General features: G+C 41.8%; 3 protein-coding genes across 5 annotated transcripts in view; 2 read left to right on the plus strand and 1 right to left on the minus strand.

The window, feature by feature from the left end:
* Nucleotides 1-4588: 4588 nt before the first annotated feature.
* Nucleotides 4589-5835, plus strand: LOC134205995 (uncharacterized). Its single transcript, XM_062681687.1, has one exon. The coding sequence runs from the start codon at nucleotides 4669-4671 to the stop codon at nucleotides 5833-5835; it is 1167 nt and encodes a 388-aa protein (XP_062537671.1). The 5' UTR covers nucleotides 4589-4668.
* Nucleotides 5836-9706: 3871 nt separating this feature from the next.
* On the plus strand, nucleotides 9707-11542 carry LOC134222459 (palmitoyltransferase ZDHHC16). The gene is made up of 6 exons (XM_062701606.1): nucleotides 9707-9917; nucleotides 9971-10118; nucleotides 10188-10379; nucleotides 10435-10552; nucleotides 10616-10827; nucleotides 10983-11542. Exons 1-6 carry the CDS (start codon nucleotides 9871-9873, stop codon nucleotides 11415-11417), a joined length of 1152 nt encoding a protein of 383 aa, XP_062557590.1. The 5' UTR covers nucleotides 9707-9870; the 3' UTR covers nucleotides 11418-11542.
* LOC134222442 (ovochymase-2-like) overlaps nucleotides 11477-24614 on the minus strand; it is a 70217-nt gene continuing 57079 nt past the window's right edge. For 2 of the 3 annotated variants that reach the window (XM_062701593.1, XM_062701589.1), the window contains exons 4-6: nucleotides 24490-24605; nucleotides 23554-24424; nucleotides 11477-11848 (exon numbers count right to left, since the gene is read on the minus strand). In XM_062701593.1, the coding sequence (XP_062557577.1) occupies nucleotides 11544-11848; nucleotides 23554-24424; nucleotides 24490-24605 (1292 nt within the window). In that variant the 3' untranslated portion in view covers nucleotides 11477-11543. The remainder of the gene's footprint in view (nucleotides 11849-23553; nucleotides 24425-24489; nucleotides 24606-24614) is intronic. The other variant, XM_062701598.1, reaches the window with a different exon arrangement.

Consider the following 24614-nt stretch of genomic DNA (forward strand, 5'->3'; position numbering starts at 1 on the left):
CACTCCAGTTTGTCGCCTTTCTTGTAGATGGGGCATATAACCCCTTCCTTCCACTCCTCCGGTAGCTGTTCGGTTCCCCAGATTCTGACTATCAGTTTGTGCAGGCAAGTGGCCAGCTTTTCCGGGCCCATCTTGATGAGCTCAGCTCCGATACCATCCTTACCAGCTGCTTTATTGGTCTTTAGCTGTTGAATGGCATCCTTAACTTCCCTCAAGTTGGGGGCTGGTTGGCTTCCATCGTCCGCTGAGCTGACGTAGTCATCTCCTCCGCTGCCTTGACTTTCACTGCCTGTACTCTCAGCGCCATTCAGATTGTGACTTGACTTGACAACAAATCCCAGAAAGCATTATCCATTCTCAATAAAAGTCAAACACCCCTCTGATTTAGCAATAAATCATTTTCAAACGAAATAAACCTCGCTTCAGTAACTAAGGCATAAAGCCGTCCATGATCATATTTCAGATCGACCGTTTCATGCCAGTTGCTAAGGCCCGGCCGATACATGCCTTCTCCGACTTTCCAATCATTACTCTCCTGTTCTCTCTCAGATCACCGATTGGATACCGAATACATTACGCATGCGCAGGTGTAAACTTCAATGGTCTCCAGTAGGTTTCCTGTAAACTTATAATGGAAAAATAAAATCAATCGAACGTCTACCTTCAAACGAACCGTATTATGTCTAGTTGATTTCCTCTGGAGAATTCAAACACTCAACATATTCCAAGATGTTCCTCGTAGTGCTGCTTCCACCTTTCGATCACCACACGTTCGTCCGTCAAGATGCTCCCATCCTTATCCCGGCACATTTCGGCATGCGGCACGAAGCCTTTGCGGGATGCGTTGAGCTTCTGATAGAACTTGCGTGTATCTTGAGAACGGCACAGCTGTTCCATCTCCTCGCACTCCGCTTCTTCCAGGCGGCGTTTCTTCTCCTGAAAAAGGCGGGTCTGCTGTCTCCGCTTCCGTCTACAACGTTCCACGTTCTGCCGGGTACCTTGCTGCAGCGCGACCGCCCGCGCTGCGTCCTTCTCCTCCAGAATCTGTCTGCACTCTTCGTCGAACCAATCGTTCCGTCGACTTCGACCCATATACCCGACGTTGTTCTCCGCTGCGTCGTTAATGGCTGCTTTGACTGTATTCCAGCAGTCCTCAAGAGGGGCCCCATCGAGCTCACCCTCTTCCGGCAACGCTGCCTCGAGATGCTGCGCGTATGCAGTGGCGACATCAAGTTGCTTCAGTCGCTCTAGGTCGTACCGCGGCGGTCGTCGGTACTGAACATTGTTGATGACGGATAGTTTTGGGTGCAGTTTAACCATCACCAGATAGTTTCCCCGTGCAATATTTTGCTAATATCATCCTTCGACTTTTTCTTCTTCATGCTACCTTTAATCGCCAATAGGTTTATAATTTCAATCATCTCCTTGTTTTATGTATCGTTCATTTTTGAACACTCAAATTGTTAGAATTCAAAAGAATATTCTTTAAATCTTCACTTCACTTCACTTTCAGGTCAATCACTTTCCCTTGGATTTTTTAATGAGTCTTTAAATATAGGGGAACTGTTCCGTTTTCAATCTCACTGTACATATATTCATCTCATCGCGAAACAAAGAAATACGGCACCAATTTCGTCCCTTCTTTTTGCTAACATGCATGCTCACTGCTGAAAAAAATCACAAAAATAATAAACAAATCAAATACCTTTTCGTTGCTTTGTTTTTCGTAGGACCAATATCGGAGCTATGAGATGAAGTCCAGGAGCAGTAACCCTAATTCCAATGGATTTTTCTAACTGAATTTCTTTGTGGAATTCTTCTGAATTTATTTTTAAAGAATTGCCTGTAGGGATTCGGAATATATATACCTGAAGAAGCTTCCACAAGATTTTCTGAAGAAATTTCTGGAGAAACTTCAGGATAAATTCCTGATGAATTTTTCGGAGACTTCCTTATGGAACTCCTGAGGAAATTTCCGGAGGAATTGCTGTTGGAACATCTAAAAGATTTTCTGAAGGAACTTCCAGATAAATTTCTGGAGGAACTTCCAGGTGAAATGTTAATGGAAATTCCGGAGGAATTACTGAGGGATTTTCTGAAGGATTTTCCTGAAGAATTCCTGGAGGGTTTTCCTGAGCAATTACTGAAAGAGTTTGCAGTGAAGAAATTTCTAAAGAAACTTCCGAAGGATCTTCTGGACAACTTTTTGGAAGAACTTCCTGAGGTATTGCTGCAGGAATTTCCGAAAGAATTCCTGGAGGAAATAGCAGAGAAATTCCAGAGTATAATTCCAGAGGTATTATTGGAGAATCTTTCAGCAACATTCTTGGAGCATCATCATGAGGAATTCCTGGAGAAACTTCCGAAGGGATTCTTGGAGGAAATTCCGAACGAATGCCTGCAGCAGCTTCGAGAGGAATTCCTGGAAGAACTACTGGAGAAAGTCGTGGAAGAAACAAACTGAAAAATCCCTGAGGGAATTGCTGGACGAATCCCGAATCCCACCCTAATATAATCGATAAAGAACCACACATAAATTAAATAATTACTAATTCGAGACCACACATAAAGTTTATTTGGATATACCTTGGACCCCCGGTAATATGACCGCTTTTAATCTGAACACTTTTTAATTTGAACCCCGTTCGTTTGAACATCGTTCAAATTAGAAATGGTTCAAACGTCATTTAACACGTGGAATCGAGAAAAGAAAAATGGAACATCGTGAAACGGAATGCAGAATCAAAACAAACCAGCCAAGAGAGCAGCCAGAAACCAGTTTTTCTGATGCAAATAGAGTAACCAGAAGTTCAAATTAAAAATGAACCCCGTTAATTTGAATGAGGTACCGTTCAAATTATCGGGGGTCCACGGTATTTTTATTAGTAGTTCGTGTGGAGAATGGTTATGTGTGCGCTGATATACATCATAAGTTAAATCTATGGATTTTTGCCAATAAATATGTGTGGATTTTTAGTTGTGAACTAAAAAAATTTAGGTTTGACGTCTAAAATGTGTTGCAATTAACAACCTTATCAATCGGCTAGTGTAAACGTGTTTTTACGTTAGAAATTTTAAGCCCGAAACATTAGTTTATTATGTATTGTGGATTTAGTCGAAGGATGGATTCCAACGAATTTTTGCTTGGTGTTGTTTCAAATTACCGTTCCTTGCTAGGGAGGATGTCCATGTGCTTGGATGATGTCGATACTATTTTAGTATTCTGATTCTTGGTTGGAATGGAGCTGTATTATTATAAATTTATAATTCTTTGATCGATGCAGTCGTAAAACCTATTTCAAAATCATTATATCACTTTTTTCTTCAATCGAATGCAATAATAAATTTTCCTAACTGTCTAGCAATAATTTATGATTCCAGAAGCATAGGACTTTATCCTTCGCCTTGTCGCGATGCCAAGCCGAGATCGGAGTCGAAAGCAAATCCACGTGGATTGGCTGTCAAAAGGAATCAATCAAAACAAACATCAATGAAAACGCAGGAATAGTGCATGGATCTTCCGCACTCGTTACGCCAATATGAGCAGTGCATAAAGAATGTCAATTTGAACGGCAACTGTGTTGCTCTCTCACTCTTTCGTCGACCGACAATTTCAACGTCGATTAGATGGACCGGTGATTTCGAACCGTTGGGTCCAGTCTTGAATTCAACGTACAATATAACTTTTGTATTTATAATATTTATAATATTTCAAGACAAAATTTTCAAAACGACTTATCTGCTTTTGTGAACAAAGATTCAAACGACGATTTGACGAATCTGATAGCTGTCTCACGTAAACCAACACCTTCAACAGGTAGCGGAAACCTTCACCTACCTATTGGTGGTGTTGGTTTGCGTGGGAGAGCTCTGGAAAGCTCGTGGAAGATTCGTCAAATCGTCGTTTGAATCTTTGTTTACAAAAGCAGATAAGTCGTTTTGAAAATTTTGTCTTGATTTATATTATCTGCATTTAAAAGTCGCAAAATTTATAAGTTAGTAATCAAATTTTATTTTCTATTCGCTTGCTTATAAATATCTTTAAATAAGAAGGTAAGTCTTCAAATATTTTGAAAAATCTTCAAAATGTCTTCATGAAATAAATGTCTTCACCTCGGTCTTCACAGAGATTCAAATGTCTTCAAATCTGGCATCCTGACAACTTGCAGTGTGAATAAATAGTAACGTTAATAACGCTAAGTAACAATATGTAGTATTTGATTGATCCAAATTGGAAACTGTCACAACTCAGATATAAACAAAAATGAAGTCTTTTCCTCAATTCGAGCAGTGAACGCCATCGCGTACGGATCGGTTGTGCGAGCGCTAAAATTATTAGTTTTTTTTCGGATTGTGAAACAGTTTTTTCTGACCGAGTGAATTCTAAAAAGTTTTCCGAATTCGTGAATTTGTGAAATTAAAGTTGTGAAAGAAGGAACCAGAAAGCGTTTTTCGTACGGGAAAATGGCGGAAGGAGGTGGAGGAGGCGGTTTGCCTCCGGACAAAGACAGAGATAAAAGAAGCATGAACGGAAATGGCGGAAACAAAATGGCGGAAGAAGAACCACGTGAATCATGTCTGTACACGTCTAGGGATGCAGCACCGTACCGAGTGTTCATCGAAATAATCGACAGTACGCAACGCATCAACAAATTTTCTGTAGGATCAATGTTGCGAAAAATCGAAAAGTACCGAAACCAGATCACGGAGTTAAAGTATCTCGGACGAAACAAAATTATTGTGTTTTTTAACTCATGGGTCAAAGCAAATCTTTTGGTCGGCGAAGCTACACTTCCGGAAAAAGGCTACAAGGCATATGTTCCCCGACACCTCGTCTGTATCACAGGAGTGATTGGTGGAATACCGACGGATATCGAAATGGAGGACATCCAACAGGATTATGAGTGCGCTTTTCCAATTGTGAATCTGTACAGGCTAAACAGATGGGACAGAGAGAAAGGGAGAAAGGTTGCCTCAAATCGAGTGAGTGTAACTTTCAGAGCTAGCAATTTGCCGGAAAAAATGAAGGTGTTTGGAACGTCAGTAAAAGTTCAACCATACGTTCGAAAGTTTGTTTTCTGCGATAATTGTCATCGCTTTGGACACCGAGAGGAAAGCTGCAGATCAAGGAAGCGGTGTGGAACATGTTCGCGCATACACGAGGATAGTGAAGAGCAGTGTGTGAATGAGGTGAAGTGCTTACATTGTCGAAAATCGGATCACCGAACAACGGATTCGAAATGCCCGGCGCGGCAGAGGGAGATAAGCATCAAAACAATTATGTCTAAGAAGAACTTAACATACGTGGAAGCTAGAGAGCTGGTGGCTCCGATCGAAATGCAAAATAAGTACGATGTCTTGGCTAACATTTCAGAATTTCCAACGCTACCAAACACGTTCGCGAAAATGACCGCTGGAAAATACTCCATCCGAAATAACCAGCAATCCCAGCAGAGGAACTACAACGTCAACAACAAACAGGATGAAGCAACGTCAGGTAGTCTCAAGAAAGCGGCTAACGAATCAACTGTAGCAGCAAAAAAAATGAAACTCGACAATGAACGACAGCAGCACATCAGAGATCGCAATGCGGATTCAACATCACAAGGAGCTGGTCTGAACAATCCTATCGCCGTGAGCGAAAAGGAAAAATGGGACCACATCATCAAGAAAGCAAATGCTGACGCACTGGAAACAGCTAATCGCAACGTCCGGGGCGAACTCGCGAACTTCTACACGGCTTTGCTTCAATGCACCGGGGTCACGGAGGAACTACAGGAAAAAATTAAAGAATGTTCTAAGAAATTTCTAAATCTAGATAGTATCATAGTATAAACAGATCAGTTACCACTTGACAACTGTATTCGAATGACTTAATGTATTTCAATTTTTGTTTTTAAAAATGGCTAATTTCAGGTTTATGCAGTGTAACATACAGAGTCTCTCAAAAAATAAGGATGAGTTACAGAGAGTTTTAACGGTGGGAGACTATTCAGCAGCCTTTTTATCTGAAACTTGGTCTAATGAATCACTAGAACAAACGAGTAAGTACGATATTTCTCGGTACAACAAGTTCTTAAAGTCTAGACTTGATGGGTACGGTGGATGTGCAATCTATCTTAAGCAAGATATTGGATACACGATAATTGATATACCAGCACTATCAAATGCTACCCAAGCTGTAGCTATTAAAGTTTACTCATTAGATGTAATTTTGATCGCACTTTACATTGCACCTTCAATTTTGAAATCAGAGTTAGAGTCAGATTTATCTAAAATTTTCAGTTTAGTAACACGAAATTGTAGGACAATAATTGCAGGAGACTTTAACGCTCATCATCATACCTGGGGCAACGATTTCACTGACACGAAAGGATCAGTTGTTATGGATTTAATTAATGATAGTAATTTAATTCTTCTGAACGACAATTCTAAAACTTTTATACCAATACAAGTCAATAGGAAATCTACAGCAATAGACCTCACTCTTTGCACTCCGAACTTATTTTCTGATTTAGAATGGAAAACTCTTACATATGGAATTGGAAGTCACCATTTAATAATAGAAACAAATTACAATCACAATAAAGTAGAAAGCAGTAAAATCATATTCAATCACAAAAAAATAAATGAAGAAATAAAAAATTTAAACTTAGAAAACTGCAATAGCAATGAATATTTCCAAAAAATTGTAGCAAACATTTTTTAAAAAAAATAAAATTAATAACAGATACAAACCGAAACACTGGTGGTCGAAAGAGTTGTCTCAGGCATGGGAAGAAAAAACGAAGCTCGTTCAAAATTCAATAGAAGATCCACGACGGAGAACTTAATTATCTGCAAAAAAGCACAGGCTAAATTTAACAGACTCAAAAGAATGCAAAAACGAAAGTTTTAAATCTTTCGTAGAAGAAATTAATCCAACAATGACTTCTAGTGAACTATGGTTGAAAATAGGAAGATTAACAGGAAAACAGAAACGCTTCACTTCTAATAGCATTATCCAAGAAGATAAGACATTAGCTAACATTTTCCTCGATAAACATTTTGGTAAGAATGAACCGTTTTTTATGGTTGACTCTACCTTTCATATCTCAGAAAATTTAATTAATTTGGATATTTTCAATAATATAATTAATTCTAAAAAGAGAAAATCATCAGCAGGAGGAGACAAAATTACATATTCTCTGTTGCGACAACTACAACCGGAGGCAAAAATTGTAATAATTAAACATTTGAATGATATCTGGAAGGATTGTTACCTCCCAATGACTTTAAAAACCATTAAAATTGTAGCTATTCCAAAACCCGGTAAAGATCAGTCAAACATAGAAGGCAAAAGACCGATTTCTTTAGTACCTGTTTTAACAAAAATTATCAATTCAGCTGTTTTAACTAAATTACAAAAGTTCTAGATAACAAACAAATAATCCCAGACACATCATTTGGCTTTCGAAAAACATGTCAACCATTACATGCTCAAACTTTCTTGTTAACACAATCAAACAAAATAAAAGAGATAATTTCTTAACTGCGGTAGTATTCATAGATTTATCCAATGCATTTAATGCGGTGAAAACAGATATACTTGAAAACATCCTTATCAACTTTGGTATACCCGGTGAGATTACGTCATGGATTGTAAGCTTTTTGAGAAATAGGAAAATTGCATTTAATTTAAAGAACCATGTAATCGAAAGATTCGTTTCTAATGGCTACCACAAGGTGACGTACTGTCACCAACCTTATTTAATTTATACACGGCTTCCTTACATAATGTTTTAGAAAATGATGTTGTACTAGTCCAATACGCAGACGACTTCGCGGCAGTAATAAAAGCAAAAACCTAGAAATATTAAACAATAAAGCACAACAAGTAATAGATACAGTTTTTCAAAAGTTAGGCGAATTAAATTTCAGTGTAAATGCACATAAAACTAAAGCAATACTTTTCCAAAATAGTAACAACATTCTTCACTTAAAATACAACAATACAGAAATAGAAACTGTTAAATCGCACCCTTATCTTGGAATTACTTTAGACAGATATATGAGCTTCGGAATACACATTAAAAACACAAAATTGAAAATAATAGACAGGTTAAATATGATTAAAGTTATCAGTGGGATGAAACAAGGTGCTCATCCTCAAACAATGGTTGCAATTTATAATGCAATTTTCCGTAGTGTCATCGAATATGGAGCTTCCATATTTAACAACGCTGGCAAAACCAACAGAAAAATGCTGAGTACGATAAATAATCAATGTTTGCGCAGAATAACCGGTTGTACCAAAACTACCCCTATTAATTCTCTGGTTGCAGTTGCCGCTACACAAACTTTAGATCATAGACACGAGCTAATTACTTGTAGAGAAATAGCAAGAGCTGTCAATTCCCAAAATTTAATTGCTAAACAGCTAATAACCTTAGATAATAATGTCGATTTTGATAAACTAACATACCTAGAGTCACTTTTTGTTAAAGAAAAACATATATTTGAATCTATTTCACCATTAACTTGTATTGATATCAGTTTACCAAAGATAAATGTTTGTACACAATTAGAAACAATAGATTCGTCAAAGAGTAACACTAATCCAGTAAGACTTAAACAGGCCGTTCTATGTCTCTTTAATGGAAAATATAAAAATAGACCCAAGGTATTTACAGACGCATCCAAAATAGATAAATCTTGTGGAATAGGCATTTTTGTTGCATATAACAATAGTAGGTATTCATATAAGTTAGAACTAGAAACATGCATTACAACAGCAGAACTAATAGCCATAGACCAAGCACTCTCTATAATAGATCAGGAGAAAATCAGTTTCGCAGTTATATATACAGATTCAAAATCATCCTGTTTAATAATAAACTCTGGACAGTACTCTAGTAAGACACCCCAACTAGTCAATCAAATAATAGCCAAGGCAGTAAAATGGAATGTATCATTGCAATGGATTCCTAGTCACACTAATATCACAGGCAATGAAACAGCGGATAGTTTAGCAAGAACTGCTATTTCTGGTACCTTAACAATACCTAATTGCATATTACTTTCAGACGCCTTTGGCTTATTCAAAAACAAGTCAATTGAAAATACGAACGAGTGGTACCGAGAATATGCTATTGAGAAAGGGAAACAATTTTATCAATTTCAAAAAACAGTTAATAAAGAGGCATGGTATTTTGATAAAGGCTTGAGTAATCAGAACGTAAGGCTATTGAATAGATTAATAACAGGGCACGATTGGTCTAAGTATTGGAGAGCTAAAATGAAATTAGTAGATAGCGAATTATGTGAAATCTGTGACGAACCTGAGAATGGAGAGCATGTTGTGTTGCATTGTGTGAGATTTGGAATAGTTCGTTCAAAATATTCGTTCGACTGCAGGTTTCGAAATCTAATTGATCTGTTTAATAGCAAAACATTGATACCTTGATAGATGTTTGTAAGTTTTTAAAGAAATCAATATGGATATTTAAATTGCCCATTTACTGTAGAATAAATCCGCTGGCCTCGATGCGGGGGCCGGTTGTTGTGGAATTGAACGGGGGAGCCTTGTACTTGTGCGGAAAACCAAAAGCATCTGGTCATCTGCTGTACACCTCTCGCAAAAAAGCAACAGGGCATTATAGTCACAGTAACTCTGCCCTTTAAAAAGAGCTGTCAAAGATAGCTCCAGAAGAAGAAGAAGAAGAAGAAGTCTTTTCTTCTGTAGTTGCGATTGCCGTTTTGTACATTAGTGCAAATAGTACGAAAATGAATCTTAATTTGGTACATTGCTCATCGAAATACAAATGTTAATGTTAAGCTCATGGTCCAGGTAGTGAAGACGTGAAAAAGTCCAGTCGTAGTGCAGAAATAATGAGCCGAATCCAGTGGCGTCTCCGGGAGTTTCCAAAGAAATTGGCGTAAGTTTAATTTTCTTTCATGGAAAAATTGACACTACAAAGTTCTATTTTAGAAACTGTGTCCGTTTCCGGTATCACTATTTGGTCAGATGCATCCGCTCTCTATCGTACAATCACCACATGAGTCAGTCGTACGCGACCGACGTCTGTCTGGAACCAATCTTCTGGTTTGTGGATAACTTTACCCATCTCCTTGGACCGGTTCGTAACAATCGAGCAATCGTTTCGCATTCCGAAGTACAACTAACTGAAGCATCGTTGCATTTGCAGTTTTTCGTGTTTGCCGTGGTTTGCCTAACGGCGGCGGTGGTCATTATTTGCTACTGGATTGGACTGCCCTACTGGTGGAACAAAAGTCCAAGCACGACATACTTCCTGCTTCTGGTGGGAAACTGGCTGCTAGTGAATGTGTCGTACAATTTCTACAAAGCGGCTGCTACCTCACCTGGAAGTCCACCGGAGGTAAGTATCGATTTTTTGGTAAGGACTATTTCATAATTAATATTTTCGAATTTAGAAGGAACTGATTATAGAGGCTGTGAGTATCTGCAAGAAATGTATTGCCCCGAAGCCCCCTCGGACGCATCACTGTTCGGTTTGCAACAGATGTGTCCTGAAGATGGACCACCACTGTCGTGAGTGTTTTGGTTATGGATTTCGGATTGAACAAAGTTTAATCGCGATTTCTTTTGTTTCAGCTTGGCTCAACAATTGCGTTGGATATGCAAACCATCGGTACTTTTTCCTTTACATGCTCTACACGACGGTAGGGGTGTTGTTTATAATTGTGTTTGGTTTTGAGCTTGGGTACAACGTGCTGATCGTGGGAGATGGAGAGGGATGGAACGAAATAGAACCATTACATGGCCATCCGGTTCGATTTAATTTATCTGGGCATATTATTCCAGTGGTTTGTATTTAAAAAGACGCTAGTTTTTCTTTTCTCAATGTCATTCTTTCTTTCTTTCCTGCTAAATGTTTAGTGTTAGCATTTCCATTTCATGTTTCTTTTTATTTTATCGCTTTTATCACCTTTTACCACCGCTTTTAATAACGCTATTTCAGACCGAAATGAACGATTACGTGGACGATGGGCTTGCTCCCGCAGAACACGATCTTCCCGTTCCCCAGGAGTACAGCAGTAATGCAGCAAAGCACCGAGCAATTATATTCATGGCCCTCATCAACGTTGCTACCTTATTTGCCCTGGGGGCTCTCACCTCGTGGCACAGTACCCTGATTACGCGGGGAGAAACCAGTATTGAAGCGCACATCAATAAGTCCGAAACGAAGCGGCTCTCTGCGCTAGGAAAAACCTACCAAAATCCGTACGACTTTGGCCCCCGGAGGAACTGGAGACTTTTCCTGGGATTGGTGCGAAAGCGAACCTGGTGGCGTCATATTTTGCTTCCATCGGGTCATAAAGCAGAAGGAAATGGTCTCATCTGGCTTACGGTCAACGATTTCGTAGCCATTGGCGAGGACGACGAATGGCCGTAGCTTATTACTAGATTTAGGTATATTGCGTGATATTCAAATAATTCCAGTTTACAATCGACTAGTCATACCACCCAAAAGGCTATGCATTTCTTATTATTAATAGAGGTGAGTAACATTTGCCAGAACCTAAGCCTCCACAATGGAAAATATCCAATTTTTATACGCCGAAAGCCTTGCGTAGACGGTTATTGTTTCGGACGCGGAAGGGCAGCCCACATTGTACGAGGAAATGCCTGCGATGATGGAGATTTTTATCGAGCCGGTCGAAATGATTCCCTCCAGAGGATCGCCGCTCCTATCCTGGCACGAATTGCTAGTGAAGTAGTAGTTCTCCGCGCAGAACTGTTCGTCGTCGACGAGATTGGTCACCTTGTAGAATTTTCGACAGTCCTGGTTGTAGCGGGCCACTCGAGGACGGACAATGATTTGAGCTAGTTAGATTGGATGAAGGAAAAAAACTAATATTAATTTAAATTTAAATTACCTTAAGCCAACATTAATTAGAATCCTGAATAATTTGCTCAACTAATCATTGCATTTTTTTTTATAATTATGACCAACAAACAATGCGAGAAACATGTCCTTCGAGTCGGTGCTCTATCGAAAGATACTGATCGTACCTATATTGTTAAATTTTGTTTATCTATCAGATTGGTGTAATGTTGGCATCGTGTCCTTTAACTGGAGAAGGCTTTCTTTAATCTAGTCGGTATCCGAACTAGGGAGGGCTTCGGAAAGTAATCTCCGGTTCGGACCGAATGACTGTAAGAGTTAGCTTTCGGTCAAAGATTCATTCTGTATTTTTCATTCAAGGGTTTATATAGGGGAAAAGACGGCTTTGGCAGGTGTTGTTCTATTATTGGCAGGGTGTTTATGTCGACCGAATTTTATGAAATTTGGGCACAATATTCTTTGATATGAAAAGAATGTTTACGCCAAATTTGAGCATAATCAGTCATAAAAAAAACCCCTGACAATAACAGAACAAAACCTGCCAAAGCCGTCATTCCCCCTAGATTTTTTTTTATATCTTTATTAACGTGATTTTTTTAAATTATAAAGTTCATCACGAAAATTCCCCCTAGATGTTTTACAATTGATTCTTTCTAATAACTATGTGTGACAGAATGAGACAGCTGGAGTGACTTCGAAAAATGCTAATTACTGAGTTTGTTAATTTGGGTGCGTTTTCTGGCCTTGTGCAATTTAAAACCTTTCGTTTCAACTGCGCTTGGGCTCGGTCTTCACGCGGAGCAAGGGGAAACGGATAGCAAACGACTAGTGATGAGCCGTTTGTCGCATATGGTTGTAATTTCGTTTACTTGCACTTTTCGAGTGCATTGATCGTTCGTTGTGGCCTCTGGTTTGTTTATGATTTTTGGGTTTCGGTAATCAGGGGTTCTCAAATCCCATGACATTGGTTTTTGAGGAAAGGCTATATGATCACTCCAAAAACGGTTCGGAGACCCATACTGCCGTGAATCGCATATCTGTCCCATCTTTGCTGGGTTTCCTTTTCATATGGGACAAATATGCGATTCACGACAGCATAGTGGTATATACCAAACGACTCTGCTCGACAAACTAGCACACTAATTTGAGACTTATTTGGGTGCTCACTCCACCACATCCTGCCACTCCTCCTGACACACGCTCTGACACGCCATGTGGGACTTACTTAGGTTCTCACTTCTGACATACCATGCAAGGCTGATTTGGTTGCTCACTCTACTACACCTATGAGCTAACTCTTCTGCCATGCCTCGTGGTGCCGACTACGGTTGCGACAGTCTTACCTCGACATGTGCAAACCTCTCATTCACAACCCCGCGCACAGCCTGTTTTCGCTCTAACTAATTAATCACAAGTTAGTCATGCTTGTCGACTGCTGCTCGGCGCGCCAGATTCTCTGCAAGCTGCAAGCAATCTGAGTGGTTGCAATCGAAAATGCGTTCCACTTCTCCATCGCTTGGCACATCCTCTGGATATCGTACGGTAGGCAAATATCACTCTGAAACACGTACCGCGCTCTCCTGCTTCTGCAGGTAACTGGTTACCCCCAGAGCTCTGGCCCAGGACGGGCCGCCGTACCTAAGAATGGATACGGCAACGCCTCCCAGTAGCCTATGTCTATTGACATACACCTTGGAACTGTTGGACATCATCCTCGATAATACAGCAACAGCAGTAGAATCCCTCTTACACGCATAGCCGACATGGCTGGCGAAGGTCAGCTTGTCGTCTACTACAGCCCCAAGGAGCTTTAAACTTCGCTTTGATGCGATCGCGACTGCACCCACATGAATCACTGCATGTTGAACCGACTTGCGGTTGTTGACGATAACCACCTCCGTCTTATGTTGAGCTACAGGCCTCTAGCGCTCATCCAATCCACCACCGTGCTGGAGAATTGACTCCAAGGCTTCATCATTGGCGAAGCCGACGATCTTCAACACTAGGAGAGAACTTTAGCTTCAGAATTATTCGCTATTATTGCTGCCTTGAGAGCGTTGTTCGAAACTCCATCAGGCCCTGGAGCTTGGTTCGTTACCAGGGATTTGGCCACAGCGAGTAACTCTTCGTTCGTCACCGGAATCACCATTTCGGCCGCACCTTTATTGCCTTGCGGTGCAGGAGGGCAGGGGCTTGTGGCTCAGGACGGAAATACTACCTCGATAATCCTCGTCAAACTATCCGGGGACCATCACTATCCTGTAGGCGTCACCCCGCGGATTCACGTTGGCTCTTTCGCATAGGTTGTTGAAACACGTTCTCTTACTGCCAGTTTCGCAGATGTTGCACGCCATAGTTGATCTTGAAGGGAATTGCTGGATGATCACTATGGGTGTAACCCTCATCCAACCTCCAGTCCATGTCTTGTGCCAGACCAGGTCTTCTCGACCTCTGTACCGCACTGGTCTCTGACGGCAGAGACGACGTCGTGCTTGCACTGAAGGGTCACTTCTGCCTCCAACGACTTCACCTCGGCATTGCCACCTAACACCTCTTGGGCCCGTTTACTGTAAATAGTCCCACAAGACTGCGCTCCGCGTTCAGGAAGCAAGATCAGTTCACAGGTCTTGGTGCGTCTGACGTTTTGCACGTTCTGACCCAGCGTCGAAAGCTTTTCGGCAGCCCGCATCTATTTAAGGACTTCAGCGTACTTTTCCTTACCAGTTTTCACTAACAGGGCCTCGCCTCTGTCCTTAGATTTTTTTTAGGTCGAGGTGCGTTCGACTTCCCCTTTGCCCTACTGTCCTGGGTGGTGCGAATAGAATCGATATGGTTATCAAACTGAAGCCACAGACAAACAGACGTAACTCTTCATATAAATTGTTCGAAAGATTATCGTCATTTTTACAGAAAACAGCTCTCTTGGCTCAATCGCGTTACCATATAGTATACATTTATTGCGTATGATGGATTGGGTAAAGAACATGTTGGTTCGAAAAGAGTGACACTCTTTAAATGTGTAAATCCCTGAAAAGCTCGATATATATGACTATACGCCCTAAAATAGGCAATTGATTACACGTAACACATATGATTATAAAATATGACCATAAAAAATGGCAACAATGTATAAACGCCGTACATACGCGTTCCCGTCCATCACTGCCGGAACATGTGCTATATATCTATAGGTATGAGTAAATTGACCATACAACTTTGAGTATATTTGGCGAATGTGTTGACACGCATCGTAGCGGCATCACTCCTGGCACCAGAACCTACAGGAGTAGGTTATCGAACGGCATTCGTTAACTGAAAAGTAAACATTTTGCAGTTATCGAACGGCTACTGTATTAGACAAACTGTTTATCTTGGGAATCAGGTAAAATACAGTGTGCTCATCTACTTGCCAGAGATTGCTCAGTTTACCTTATTTTCCTCGATTAGGACCCATTGAGTTTTAGTCTCCGCCTTAGAGCGTTGAGCAACCGGCCGTCCATCGACCCTATCGGTCCTATCGGCCCAGAGATTTCTAACCTCGAACGCCGGCCGGCCAACGCAACACATCACACACACACGACACACTTAGTGTAAGTAGAGTGAACAATAAAAATTATTAAAGACCGAGAGTGATACGTTTGTTCATTTATCAACCCCAGCACACAGTTTGTCTTAGCCATGGGAAAAGAAGCGGGTGTATAGCCCACCACAGACGACTTCCGTGGCTTGACCAGAAGTTAGGGGATTGAGCAAAGCCCTTGTGGCGTTGTCAGGAATTGTTACACCCCAGCTAACAAGTCTCGCGCCCTCATGTAGCAAGGAAAGAGAAATTTGAAGATCGGGAAATGTTACTGCAAAACAATTTTGCTTATATATGGGATTGATTTCAAAATATCCCTCTACTCGCTTGAGAGCAGAAAAGCGGGTCTATCCGCAGCACCCAGCTACTGACCAGCTGCCAGGGATTTTCGGTCCCTTGTGCCAAGGGCACAGGCCGGCTGGTACCTTTTTGCGGCCCGGCGACTTGCGCCTGGTTGGTGCCTTTCGTCTTTTTGGACCGAGAAGTCACCGAAAATATCGGGGATACCGGTACTAAACACCTGTGAGAACTATAGACACTGTAGGTTCCATAGACGAGCTGAGGCGAAGGCGAGTGTAGCCAAACGAACTGTCAGTTAGTGTAGCCAAACGAGCATGACGTCACGATTGCAATCCAAGCAACGGAGCGTGTGACGTCAAATTCACGTGGTACACTGTGAAAAAGTGGAAAAACAAACTTAATCGAAATGACCCAACCGTTCCTGCGCTCGTCTATGGCACCTATAGTGTCTATAGTGAGAACCGGTATTCACGGTACTGTGAAATCAGTATTAGCATTAGCATTAGCCTTAGCATTAGCATTAGCCTTAGCATTGAGCAATTCGCACAAATTCGTAGGTGGTACAAGCCAAGACTATTGTATGAGAGTAGCATTACTTTCATCCGTTACCTCAGATATTGATTTGGGACTAACCACTATCTCTTTGATGGAAGCATTGCACTCTCCAATAGTCGAGATCTGTCCTGGCCACGTTCTTGCGAATGCTGATGAAGAGGAAGATGGTTAGTTGGACACCTACTTAAGAAAGATGCAGAGAACTCTACGACCTCTCATAGGTGCCACGGAATGTTTTGAGATTGTGTAGAAGGTTATATTGTAGATCCAGTTGAAAACCGTACTGAGCTCTAGCGACAATCGCATTTTCTCCTATTTCCGAATGTCGCAACTGCATTGCGAGTGGTGCGCATGATGGCGCACGGCTATGGCATAGATGCGCACTACTCGCAAAGCAGTTGCGACATTCGGAAATGGGAGAAAATGCGATTGTCGCGAGAGGTCAGTTCGGGTTTCAACTGGATCTACAATAACAGTAGGAATCGTTTTGGTAGAACGTGAAACACAGAAAGAACTAAGATAGAAATACAAAGTAGGAAAGGGACGAGCCTGGAATTGAACCCACGACCACCTGCTTATAAGGCAGCAGCGGTAGCCACTAGACCACCGAGCTCGTATGTACTGAGAAATCAGTATTTTAACGAAATTGAAAAATTGAAGGAATAAGGAAAAAATGTTTAACAGGGACAATATGTTTTGTTTGCAAGAGCAATAGATATGTTCAAATCCCAGTGTTCCAATTGAGCAATGAAGAAGAGAACTTAATATTTTAAATTTTGCCTCGGTGCAGAACATGGCGCCACAGGATGTTGTATCATTGCATTGCTTTAAGACTTTAATTTATAAAATAAATATTAGTATATCTTATCTGATGTCTTTGAAATCGTTTCCAGATCTAGAGCCTTTAGAGCAAAACATATGCAGAACCTTGACAGAAAGTTTCTTTGATAAAGAAAACATAGAAGCATATTTAAATGTAATTTTTGATTCGCAAGTATCTTACATAATATACCTTGTGTGCATTTTGGTTTCCCAATTTTCGATTCATTTTGAAGTTTTAGAGAAGTTTTATTTCCAAACTACAGGTATTTAAAAACAAATTCTTCAAATTACAAATACGATACATGACCGAATGAAGGTCTAAGTCATTCTTAATTAAAGGTAGAAAGGACTAATGAACAGGTGTAAAATTTAGAAAAATATCCGACATCAATAAAAAATACTCTAGTACCGGTATTTTCCCGGTACTACCGGTACTGAATTTTCTCAGTACCGTAGTACCGGTACCACAAAAAAGAGACGGTATCTTTGCATGGACTCCCTGCATGCAAGGGTTCACACTTACGTGTTCAGAGCCAGATCAGCGCAAGTCAGGAAAGGGCATCTGAGCCTACTCCCACCCAGCTGGCAAAGCTTGGTGGCAGGATTGGACAGCGTGCTACAAGGCCCGCCACGGTTTTAGGGGATGGAAGAATTAGCCCACTCGCCGTTTCGAATCAGTGTCACCCGGCTCTACTAAGAGATTGATTGTCAGACAAGGTCTGTTAGCACGCGGCCAGAATGCCATAATCAGGATCTCACTGGCATTGATTCTGATGTGTCAATTGGACTCTCTGGGCTCTTTTGCGTTTTGAGCGGCACACGGTCGCTTTGATATGGCCTGCTTGCGGACACATGTAGCTTTTTGTAAAAGTTTAGCCAAGTCCGCTACCAAGCCCCACCATGTCCTAGGCAGGCCCCCAAAATCGCATAGGCCGTGGGGAGAGGTCGTAAAGACCTTGGGCATAGGCCCTGCTGCCCCTAAACCGAATGGGGTCTGTAAACTTCATTGTACACTCGACTCTCTTCTTCCGGCAGATCTTACGTCGATTCGTTTAACGTCCCTCTGTTTATGGCACGTGACGTAAAACTAATTTTGAGCATTATTGTCATCCAAAAGTTAGACTATAAAAAGGCACTCTTAGAAACCCAAAGAACTAAGTAGCTGTTTGAATTCCCTGGAGTCTACACGTGCAACCAGCTGTTCATCTAAGAATTATGTGGAAAAGTGGGCATCGAGCGGCTATCTTCTACCAAAGCTGTGGCACCACCAACGAGTTGGGAACCGGCTTCACAGTTTTAGGCAAGATGCACTAACGCGTGATTGGGTGGCAACCAATTAACGCAAGGATATCCAAGCTGAGGATAAAAGGCCGTATCTTTGACTATAGCATCATCAACGTGCACTGCCCATACGAAGGGAGACCCGTTGACGATAAAGTAGCGTTCTACAGCTGGAGCAGACAAACGATGGATGCCCACTGCGTCAGACGTCAAAATCGTCATCAGCGACATGAACGCACAGGTAGGAAGGGGGAAATGTATAGACCGGCAATCGGACCGGATAGTCTGCATCAAGATTTTTTTATGTACAGGTTATCCGACTTGTCAATATCCCCAACTCAGCCATCTTGGATTTTTGTATGGAATTTATGCTCGTTTGTTTACGTTTTGCACTAGTCAGATAACCTGTACATAAAAAAATCTTGGTCTGCATACCGTATCGAATGATAACGGCCATCAACATAAACATTGCAGTCCCGCAAAAATATCCACAACCCAGCAAACATTGGAAGTTATTAGAGCGCTTATTCAACCAAAAATAGTCTTTCTCAGCTAGAAAACTAGCTTATTCAGCTTAAATTGTTTGTTGGGAAGGCCATATGGAGATCACCTATCCAAGAAACGGCTCCGACATCACGAACGTCCGCAGTGCGAATATTGAATACGACCACTATGTAGCATTATGTCTGAACTCAAAACTCTCGACAGTGTACAACACGTGGCTACACGGTAGATTAGCCAACAAGACTACGCGCAGCAGCTGGAAGTGGCGCTCCCAACGGAAGAGCAGCTAGGCGCAGCGTCTCTTGAAAATGGCTGTAGAGATATTCGATCCACTATTGGGAGCACCGCCACCGCTGCACTTGGCATGGTGCCCCAAGATCAGAGAAAAGACAGCGAACGAGGCACGATACAAATGGGCGCGGAACAGACAAAACTCGATTTTTTGGAGGAAAGACGCCAGGAGGAAGATCGAGACCGTAAACAGACGGAGCAACTGTACCGCGCTAATGAAGCACGAAAGTTGTATGAGAAGTTAAACCGTTCTCGTAAGGGTCACGTGCCACAGCCCGATATGTGTAACGACATAAACGGGAACCTGCTTACAAAGGAGCGTAAAGTGATCCAAAGGCAGCACTTATACGAAAAGCACCTGAATGAAGATGTGGCAGACAACGGTGGTGGCATGTTAATAAACCTGGGAGTACGCGCGCAGGACATGCGACTTCCGGCTCCGAATCTCCAGGAAATCCAGGAGGAGATCGGTCGGCTGAAAAACAACAAAGCCCCTGGAGTTGACTAACTACCAGGAGGGCTGATTAAACACGGTGGTGAGGCACTGGCTAGAGCGCTACACTGGGTGATTACCAAGTTTTGGGACGATGAGGTTCTGCCGCAAGAGTGGATGGAAGGTGTCGTGTGTCCCATCTACAAAAAGGGCGATAAGTTGGATTGTAACGTAATCACATTGCTAAACGCCGCCTACAAGGTACTCTCCCAAATTTGACTAACTAAGCCGACTAACACCAATTGCAAGAGAGTTCGTGGGGCAGTACCAGGCGGGATTTATGGGTGAACGCTCTACCACAGATCAGGTGTTCGCCGTACGTCAGGTGCCTTTCGTGCCTGCTATTCAACATCGCTCTGGAGGTAGTAATACGAAGGACAGGGATTGACACGAGTGGTACGATTTTCACAAAGTCCGTCCAGTTATTTGGTTTCGCCGACGACATTAATATAATGGCACGTAACTTTGAGAAGATGGAGGAAGCTTACATCAGACTGAAAAGCGAAGCTAAATGGATTGGACTAGTCATCAACTCGTCAAATACGATGTACATGAGAGGAAAAGGCTCACGAGAGGACAACATAAGCCACCCACCACGAGTTTGTATTGGTGGTGACGAAATCGTGGTGGTTGAAGAATTCGCGTACATATTTGGGCTCACTGATGACCTCCGATGAGCCTTATTACATGTTAGGGAGTACGAAATTATTGATAACTTCTTCATTGAAAAACATCGTAAACATACCTGTTTGCTACAAGTTCTTCATCTGTCCTCAATTCTGTGGCCTGCATGTACATCATCGTCGTATATGCTGCGGTCAAGCTACAAATGATATTCGCATACAACGATCGAAATGAACGTTATTTCTGCATGCAACTCAACACATCTGCACCGAATATGATTGCACCATACTAGGGAGAGTATAGCCGAATCCAAGTAAAAATAAGAAGAAGACACACGACGGTGTTAACTTTGACAGATCCTACAGCACAGCATACGAAGATCATTTTAAAATGCTTATAATAAATTCTAGACAAATTAGAATTAAAATCTGATTAATGTACGATACGGAAAAATTTCTGAATTACATATTTAGAAGCTTATCTCAATTTTTTTTTGCACATTTTCCAAAAATACATCTATCGTTCGTAACTTTTTCCGTATCATACATAAATCAGATTTTAATTACATTTTGTCTAGAATTTATTATAAGCATTTTAAAATGATCTTCGTATGCTGTGCTGTATGAACTGTCAAAGTTAACACCGTCGTGTGTCTTCTTCTTATTTTTACTTGGGTTCGTCTATACAGTCACTACGGCCGCTTCATCGTGTACAGACCATCAACACTGTAGATACCATCAACACTGTTCGGATTGTTTGGACCGAGTCAGTGCACCATCGATCGGCCAACGGGCACCACCGGCCCGCAATATCGTGCGGAGAATAGTTTTATCACAGAGAAATAGACGTCTCACTCTTCACATGCTCCATCTGTATAACGGTGGATTCAATTTTTTGTAGGTGGTGGATCGGCCATCAATGACGCTTCCATCGGTTTTGCTTGTATTTGACGTGTTACTCACTACCGCCACCTAGTTGCCGCTTGTCCGCCTACAGTGTGTTTAGCATTGGGCGATAATACTTTCGTGACGGTGATTTTGATTGCATTTTGTTCAAAGTCTGTTTCTCTGTGGTTTTATTATTTGTGATTTTGTATCGTTGGTTAGTTGTTAAGTTTAAGTTCAAAATAAGTATACGTTAGTCTATTAGTCAAATAAGTAGTTTAATATTGGAGAGCATGCAAAATAGAAAAGTTGTTACAGTTAGAAATTAGTATGTTGATGTCGATAGCATACGGATTAAAATTTTCCCAAGTAAGCACAAAAATACAAAAATTCAAACTAGCAGTAATAACATGTAGTGTAAGGTGGTGACACAATCGTTTGTGTTCCAAGACCCTCTCTTCTCTTCATTGGCATTACATCCCCCACTGGGACATTGCCACCTCGCAGCTTAGTGTTCATTAAGCTCTTCCACAGTTATTAACTGCGACGTTTCTAAGCCAAGTTACCATTTCTGCATTCGTATATCATGAGGCTAACACGATGATACTTTTATGCCCAGGGAAGTCGAGACAATTTCCAATCCGAAAATTGTCTAGACCGGCACCGGGAATCGAACCCAGCCACCCTCAGCATGGTCTTGCTTTGTAGCCGCGCATCTTACCGCACGGCTAAGGAGGGCCCCGTTGTTCCAAGACCCCTCGTTTAGTACAGACAGGTACACAAGTACAAGAACCACCGAGAGCAGCAGAAAAGCGGAAATTCGCACAGCACAAAGCCACTATCAATCGTAGTCAAATCACCATCGCCATCAGTCAGCAGAAGTGAAAGTTGTTGCAAATCAACGTGGCCGAGTCGAACGATCTACTAATTTGCAAATCACACACTCACAACGGAGGAATTACTCAGTGAACGCTCCTACATAGGAATCCAATCAGTTACCATAATAAGGAACGATTATAACGCTTCGGATGGTCAAGCAGCGAGCAAAACTCTGATCCCGAGCCCACCACTGGCCCGTTAATCACACCATCAGTGTGAACGGTCAAAACGCGATATCGCCAAAGCGCATGGTTGGCGATCGGAGCGTCGGGCAACGAACGAAGTCATCGAGCAGAAAGAGCCCCTGAAAACGGGGCTCTTTGTTTCGATTATCCTCCAAACAGGCTTAATAGTTAGACGACTCGCGTCATCATTGACCTTGATCTTAAATCGGGGACGTGTGCATTAGAGTGGCCCAGCCTAGTATGGGGAGAAAAAAAAGTCGTCGGATTCTACGGGGCACCCTCCAGGATTTTGCCTTTAGGTAAGGAAATCATTCTCTGAAAATTTTAGCCTGATCGGTTATTGCATAAGCTGGCGCAATTGATTTGAAGTTAATATGGGGGTTTCAGCCGAAATATATGGGAAAATACACCTCTGTTACTATTTCGTACAGGAAATTGGATGGAAGAGCCCGATTGAGCCCAGATTTGCAGGAACTGAAGTTAACATACCCATGAACAATTTGACATAAAATTCTACTATTACTAAATAAACTTTAAATCAGTTTTTGGCTGATTTATTTGGAGTTGGGTTGAGCACTTTGAAATTCACTAATTGCCATGAAAACATATGCATGCAATCAAAGGTGCCTGCGATGCGTGATTTCGCGCGCACTGAAACATAAATAACTGCACGCGCGCCACAACACATATCGCAGCTACCTTCGATTACATGCGCTTGTTTTCAAGGCAATTAATGAATTTCAAAGTGCTCAACCAAACTCCAAATAAACCGTTTTTCTCACTAATTCATCAATGATTTGTTGTTATGAAGCGTACTGCGGAATTTTAGATTCTTTTTGAGTTAATCGGATTTCCTGGACGTTGTCCACCTAATCCAGGAAGTCTTATAATAACAAAGTTTGACTAAGTTAATATGATATGACTGTTTTACTGTAATTTAATGAGGAAAAGTGATTTCGCGCCATCTGAAAACTGAACGGGAAACAATATAAAATTCTGCTGCCCTGATACTTCACTCGCCTTGCCGTTGAATGATCTTGCTGATCCACAAACTTTGTCTGGAGTGCAAACAACACCATTTGGGAGAGATGTATTTACGTGACAGAGACAAGGTATTGAAAGTACGGGGAAGCTGACGACGACGACACGACGTCGGAGGTGGCATCTTTTCTATCGATGGTCGATTATTTCCATAGTATGATCATAGTATTACTTGTTTTTAGTAAGTTCGGTTTCTCGAAAAGATGCAAAATGTTTCTCAGGGTGAGATTATGATTTTTCTTACCTCCATCGACTCCAAGAGTGTACAACTTCAAAGGAACGGTCGAATGATTTGGCCACAAACATGCCGGCAGTACGCGATCACTGAACGCTGCCTTCGATGCCAACTTCACCAATGCCAGATTTCCAGTCGAAGTCGTGGGGTTGTATCTCGGATATGGTATAAAACGCTCAATACCGATTTCTTGCGTTCCCGTTTCATCACCAACGGCTCCCAATCGGACAACGTTTTGTGTACCGGATTTTACACAATCGGCACTGGTAAGAACGTATAACTCACTAATCAAAGCGCCGGTACAAGTCCAGGAATAACGACCATACTGCTGGGTGCCGATAAGTGCCACGTGTGGATATTCTCGCTCTTGTATGGGTCGTCCCTCGGAAGGAATGCTCTCGTATTCCTCCTCCTCTTTACGTTTGTACTGCTTCCAGTAAGTGACGCACTTTTTCATGCTGTACTTTTCCTGGCCAACGGGCTTTCCACAACATACGACCGGATCTGTTCCGTGGCGGCAGAATTTCACTAGAGAAAGTGAAGAAGTGTTAACATTCGGACAGCTTCTGTAATACTGACATACACCTGCAGTATTTTGAGCCGTCGTACAGGGTACCCCCACCATATTGTACGACCCGGAGTAATTGTCATCATCATCGTTGGGGAACACAATTTGCCGCTGCACTCGATGGCCCTGAATGGGGGTCGGTTTCTTTCCCAAAACAATCGATTCGATCCACTTGATATGGGCGGATGTTCGTACAAAGTAGGCTTCATTTCCGAAGCCGCAGTCCTTCCCGGCGACCGTCAAGCCGAATACGTACGTGTAGTACCGGTCGTAGTGCCACGTTTCGCGCTCCAGTGGACCGCCGTGTTCTACCTGTTTGATGACAAAGGACATATTTGTGGGTACTCAATTCAGCTATTTGTTATGGAATTTCTCACCCGACAAGTTCCTGGAACAAGAAATTTGTTATTCTGGGCGCACATCACATTGGGACTATTGATTCCTTTGCAAGTCGTAGGATCGACACGCATTCTAGTCAGCACCAGGGTATTGTCTGCAATGA

The sequence above is a fragment of the Armigeres subalbatus genome, chromosome 1, assembly GCF_024139115.2.
Source record: "Armigeres subalbatus isolate Guangzhou_Male chromosome 1, GZ_Asu_2, whole genome shotgun sequence".
Lineage (NCBI taxonomy): Eukaryota > Metazoa > Arthropoda > Insecta > Diptera > Culicidae > Armigeres > Armigeres subalbatus.